Here is a 5,837-nt window from a genome sequence, read left to right as displayed (position 1 = left end):
CGTGGAGCACTGGGCGTTGGACCCTGAGCCCGCGGGCGGCCGTCACTGGCCCCACGGCCTGGGGAGGGGGCTACAGTGGGGGGCGGCCTGGGAACACTTACTCGGGGGCGTCGGTGCCCGCAGAAGACGAGGTGGAGGACTTGATGGAGGGTGAGGCAGTCTCGGTGGACGTGTGCTGCAGTTTGGGGGACGAGGGGGCGGAGGAGTCGGGCGTGGCGATCTCCTCGATGTCAGAATAGGAGGAGGCTGACTTGGGCCCCTTCTTTATACTGAAGGCTTTGTTGAAGGAACTTCGGAGCTAAAACAAAGCAGATTGGGGAGAGAGCTGTGAGGCCAGGCCCTGGAGATGGGGAAGTGGGAGGGGGCTTCTGAGACACGGGCCAGAGGAAGGGATGTGCGGCAGTGAGCACGCCCTCAGGAGGGCTTCTCTGGCCTTGTGACATGAGGGTGGGAGGCTTGCCTAGGGACTCAGGCTGAGTGAGTAAGACTCCCCGCACTGTGGGAACGTCCTGGGTTTTTTCTCCCCCTTGGGGGCTCCCTGCTGTGAAGGGACGGAGGGGACCCCCGGGGCACAGGGTGTACCTCCTGGTGACCCCATCCTGCTTTTTTCAGCAGATCAGCAATTGCTTAGCCTGCAGCCTGGCTCATTTGGGCCTCAGGACCCACCTCTGAGCTGGGCTTATCAGATCAGAGCCTACCCAGCAGACAGGGACAACATGATTCTGTGAATCAAAAGATGGGAGTGAACCAAGCTCCTTTCACTGCCGCCCGCGCTCAGCACATTGCAGGATACAAGTGTTTTTGACCATGTCCACTCAAGTGTGCCAGAATTAAGGGATACTTCCCAGCATTTCCTCCGAGTATGCAGGAGGAACTGGCTTGGTCTTGGGTGCTGACGAGCTGGATGTTAGGGATGCGGGAGGCAAACCAGGGATCTGCCCCGCGCCCGTCACATGCATCCATTCAGCATGCACACACACGCAGGGACACGGAGATGGAGCTGCAGCCGGAGACAGAGTGCGGAGGGCCAAAGCAGACCAGATCGCTGGGACGGCAAGAGCAGAGTGCAAATCTGAGGACTCTTCCCAGGTGTCTCCTGGGGCTCAGGGCAGCTGTGGGTGGTGGTGACGCAGCAGGGGCGTGTCGGGGTCTCTACCAGGAAGGACATAAGGAAGACCCATCTGGCTCGATGGGGGTGTGAGGGGGGAGTGTGTGTGCAGGGTTGTGCCCTCTCTGGGTAGTCAGGGCTCAGTGTCAGAAGCGCAGTTCTCTGTGGAGATGGAGACCTGGGACTAGGACACGAGCCTCCCACTTTTGTCTCGAACCCTTGCGTCTCAGGAGACCGTGTGTGTGTCCACGTGTGAACTGTGACCTCCATCTGCAGGCCCCCCACCCCGCTGAGGTCATGGAGATCCTAAGTGGGAACAGTGCTCTGTGTGAGTCTGTGTTTCCAACGCAGAACTGCTGGGCAGAGGGACTGTACGGTGCGATGTGGTAAGGGATGCTGGGGTCAAATGATGGAGCAAGACAAACCCAGATTCTGTCCTGAGGGACGTCTCAGCACGTCTCCAGTGAGGCCGTGCGTGTAGAAGGCAGCACTCCTCAGATCTGAGCATCTCGAGGGGCTGGTGTGAAACTCGGGGCAATGCCAAGCTATGACTCAAGTTTCAGTAATCACCCTGCCCCCCATGACCCTTGGACAGGCTCTAGGGGACGGAACCTCTCCCTGAACCTCCCGCTTCTGACCGGCGTCTGCAGGAAGCACTGCTCTCTGTCCACCAAGATCCCACCTCGATCCCACCTCCAGTGGGCTCCTGCCCCGCTATGACACTCTGCCTGCCTCCTGGGACAAGCCGTCTATGAACTCCCAGAGCCTCGCTCACTGAATTAACAAGCATTCTGACACCACTGGATTGTCATCAGTCTTATATAGACTATTTCTGTCTACCTGGCAATTCCCCAGGCTCTTTGAGACCACAGATTCCATGTTTTGGAGAAGGCAATGGGAACCCACTCCAGTACTCTTGCCTGGAAAATCCCATGGATGAAGGAGCCTGGTAGGCTGCAGTCCATGGGGTCGCACAGAGTCGGACACGACTGAAGCGACGCAGCAACAAATTCCATGTTTCCTACCCTCAGACACCCAGCCAGTGTTGGCATAGGGTCCGAGTGGACTTCATGGGTCTGGTGTGTCAGGGTTCGCTGTTTATTTCTGACGTTTATGCCCTATCCCCGAAACCCCTCTGTCAACCCCACGGCTGCTCGGAGGGCTCAGGCTCGGGGGTGATCTGAGGTCCCACCCCTCACCTCTCTCGGGCTCATTTTACTTCAGAGCTAAATCCTCAGGCCACACCCAAGCTGACCTGGCCTCTGGCGAGCGTGGTAACGCTCACCCCCTTAGAGCCTTCCGTGTGGGGGGTCTAGGGCTTGGTGGAGCGAGGGGCCAGGGCACACTGTCTTGGCAGCCTGATGGGCACTGTCCCGTTTGGCTGCTTTCGTAGCAGGTGGACTTTGGCACCAGGGGAGACGGGAGGGGGCAGCACCCTCCCACTGCCCCAGCCAGACCGCTCCTCTGTCCTCCAGGGGCGGCCGCGGGTCGACATGCAGGGAGGGTTAGGGGCTTGGTGGAGGTCGTCACGGTTAGTTTCATGAGTGGTTGTCTCCGTTTAGGGGGAAGGGGTTGCTCTGGAGAAGGGGAGGGTATGGCAGAGGCAAAGAGGAACGGGGAGGAATGAGTGTCTTACCTCGTAGACCTGGAAAAAAATAGGGATTTAAGTCAGCATTTTGAAGGAAAAAAAAAAAAGAAGCAACACTTAATCACTCATTTCACACAGCGGCCCGTCTGGACTACACCACGCTCTGTGCACAGGCTCACTGGGTCGGGCCAGTGGGTGGGTGTGCCCCTGGGGCTCCCCTCCTCCACATGGGCAGCAGGGGGCATGGCCATGTCGGAAAGGGCACCCCAAGTCAGCTTAAGGTTTTCTGGGAGATACGAACAGCTAGAACATCTCTCTCTGGACCAGTCAAGCAGTGCAACAGTTCCTTTTGGAGTGATCTGGCAAGTTCCACGGATACCTCTCCAGGAGCACCTCAGACGAGTAGCTCTGTTCATAACATCTCTCCACAGTATGGGAGGGGTGGGCACAGGTAGGCCAGTCCCTCTGAGGACCTCCTGCTGCTGCTGCCCACCAGACATGTGCAGGGCTGCAGGGGGTGGCTGGCGGGGGGAGACCCTGCTCTGGGCGGACACCACCCAGGGCTCCCGTCAGACGGGACTCTAGCGTGGCAAGTTGGGGAGGTCAGCTCCTGTGCTGCCGTGGGGTGGCCCCCGGTGGCCCACGCGGCTCCCCCAGACCTCCACCTACCCAGCTCTTCTTCTTCTTCTTCTTGGCGTCGGCCTCCTTGCCACTGCTGATGCTGGAGTGGCTGGGGATGCTGTTGAGGCTCGAGATGCTGTCGGAGGAGTTCTGCCTCTTGATCCGGAGCTCTGGGGGCCAAGCACAGGGGCGGACACAGACCCAGTGGCTTTAAAGCAACGCTGTGAGGCTGGAGGCCGCCGGGCTTGCTGCAGGAGGAAGGGGAGGAGGAACCCACCTCCTCATCCACATCCTTCACTTGTTGGGAGCATCCTCTCCACATGCCTTTGTTGGGTGTCAATCATATTTCAACATAAACAAATAAACAAGTAGGAACCGATCCCTGTTCTCAAGAAGCTGCCGCCTAACAGGAGAAAGACCAGCACAGAAACCAGTGCCCTTGGTTCGAGCAGCAGGGATGAGGGGCAGCCCAGGCCTCCACCGTTCCCCAGGCTCTCACTGGCTGCCACCCTCGGGACTTGCTTCAGAAATACTGGCTGCCAATACTGGGAGGAGGCGGGGCGCGCAAGGCCAAGGGCCTTGCATTTAACCCAAACGGGCTTTAATTTCCCTTTTAATCTGATGGGCAGAAAATCTCTTCAGCTCTTGGAAAATGTCTGTAACAGCACCAAAATGCCCTCCTCTCCTACTTCAGGGAAGGAAAGGGTTAATAAAGGAGGCAGCCTTTGAGTGGTGACAGAACAGAAGCTCTTCATGTGGGATGTGGAGAAGCCCCTGCAAAGGCTGCGCGGGGAGCACTGGGGTTTGGGTGCGGGCACAGCGAGGGAGCCGGGCCAGCCGGGTGGGCGAGTCCTGGGTGCCCCTCACAGGACTGTGCCGTGTGCCACAGGTAAGGGGCAGCGGAGTCTAAGCAAAGGCCCCGGGGGATCAGATGTTTTTTATAAATTAATTCAGTTGTTTTTGGCTGTGCCGGCCTTCGCTGCTGCCTGTGGCTCTCTCCGGTTGCGGCGGGCAGGGGCTGCTCTCTAGTCGCAGAGGCTTCTCCCTGTGCTGGCTTCTCTTGTTGCAGAGCGATGGCTTAGTTGCCCCGAGGCACGTGGGATCTTCCCGGGCCTGGGATGGAACCCATGTCCCCTGCATTGGCATGTGGATTCTTAACCACTGAACCACCATGGAAGTCCGAGGATTGGATTTTTAAAACCTTGTTTTGAAATTGTTACAGATTCACAGGAAACTGGGGACAAGTGGGCAGGCAGCCCTGTGCAAGGCGCGCGGGCCGGCGAGCTTTTACTGTAAAGGCCAGAGAGCAAACATTTTAGGCTCTGTGGTCGGTTGATCTCTCTTACAACTGCTCAGCAGTGCTGCGTGGTTTTAGAACAGCCACAGACGACACGTGCATTAGTGAGCGTGGCTGTGTGCCAGTAAAGCTGTATTTGAAGGCAGGTGGTGAGCCAGATTTGGCCAATGAGCAATGCTCTGCCAACCCCTAGTTGGCATTTTCCTCCAGAACACGTATTGCTTTTGTGATCAATTTAATTTACAATTAGTCAATTATAAAATAAAATGAAAAGCAGCAAAACAACTGTCATGATACCTGAAGATCCAGTTAGTTGTGAGCCTATCAATTAAAATTTTAAAACATGCTATATAGTACTTTTAAGAGCAAAGGATATGCTTTAGAATCAGTCTTCAGAGAAAAAGGAAATCTTTTGTGCCTTTAAAATTTCGTGCCATATGCATGTGTTACTATCTATACACCAAATAAAGTTAGGCATCATTGCGTTAAGCATTAGTTCTGTGAAGGCTCCTAGAAATCCTGACCGAGCTGGACCTGGGTCAACAAGAAGGACCACATGGAAGCCAAGGGCAGGGTGCACCCGTCCACTCCACACAAACGTATCTGAAGAGTCAGGTTACTCGGGAAACCAGAAGCAGCTCAGCGTCCCAGACCTGTCACTAGGAGCCGTGTTTGAGCAAGTTGCCTGTCTTCTCCGGTCTTACTCTGAACTGCAGAGCACACTTTGTAGGGCTGCTGTCTGGACTAGATGAGCTAATGTAAGCAGTGATCAGAGCGGGGCCTGGTGTCCTGCAGATGCTCCTGAAGGCTGGCTGTGTCTGTGGCCAAGTTGGGCAGAGAAGACAGAAGCGACGGGAGACGTGGACACAGCGTACACCAGCGAGAGGTGGTGCTCCTTTCCTGACGGTTGGATACATTCTCTTTCCCTCTCACTTGCTTTTCTGAAATGTTTCAAACTCACAGAAACACTTAAAACCAAGGCTGACCTCTCCGTTGAGCCCTGAGATCCACTGATCTCTGTCTCACTTGAAGGGGAGCTTCTTTCCCCACAGAGAACTGAACTAAGCATCAAATGGCGTCACCCACACGCCTGTGCATGCACACACGTTGTCCAAGTGGAACGTGCTAGCTCTTCAGAGCAGCTTTAGGTTCCCAGCAAGACTGAGAAGGTACAGAGGTGCCCCACCGCCCCCCCGCCCCCACGTGCAGGGCCCCCCGATCGG

At 56.3% G+C, this 5,837-nt stretch overlaps 1 protein-coding gene across 1 annotated transcript in view; it reads right to left on the bottom strand.

Annotated features, from left to right (window-relative positions):
- Positions 1-5,837, bottom strand: part of NAV1 (neuron navigator 1) — a 146,234-nt gene that overhangs the window by 13,506 nt on the left and 126,891 nt on the right. The window contains exons 17-18 of the mRNA XM_010831110.1: positions 3,366-3,525; positions 102-298 (exon numbers count right to left, since the gene is read on the bottom strand). Coding sequence (XP_010829412.1) covers positions 102-298; positions 3,366-3,525 — 357 coding nt within the window. The remainder of the gene's footprint in view (positions 1-101; positions 299-3,365; positions 3,526-5,837) is intronic.

The sequence above is a fragment of the Bison bison genome, unplaced genomic scaffold (genome assembly GCF_000754665.1).
Source record: "Bison bison bison isolate TAMUID 2011002044 unplaced genomic scaffold, Bison_UMD1.0 scf7180017864524, whole genome shotgun sequence".
Taxonomy (NCBI): domain Eukaryota; kingdom Metazoa; phylum Chordata; class Mammalia; order Artiodactyla; family Bovidae; genus Bison; species Bison bison.
The sequence above is the reverse complement of the archived record's forward strand: the minus strand, read 5'-3'. Positions and strand labels throughout refer to the sequence as shown.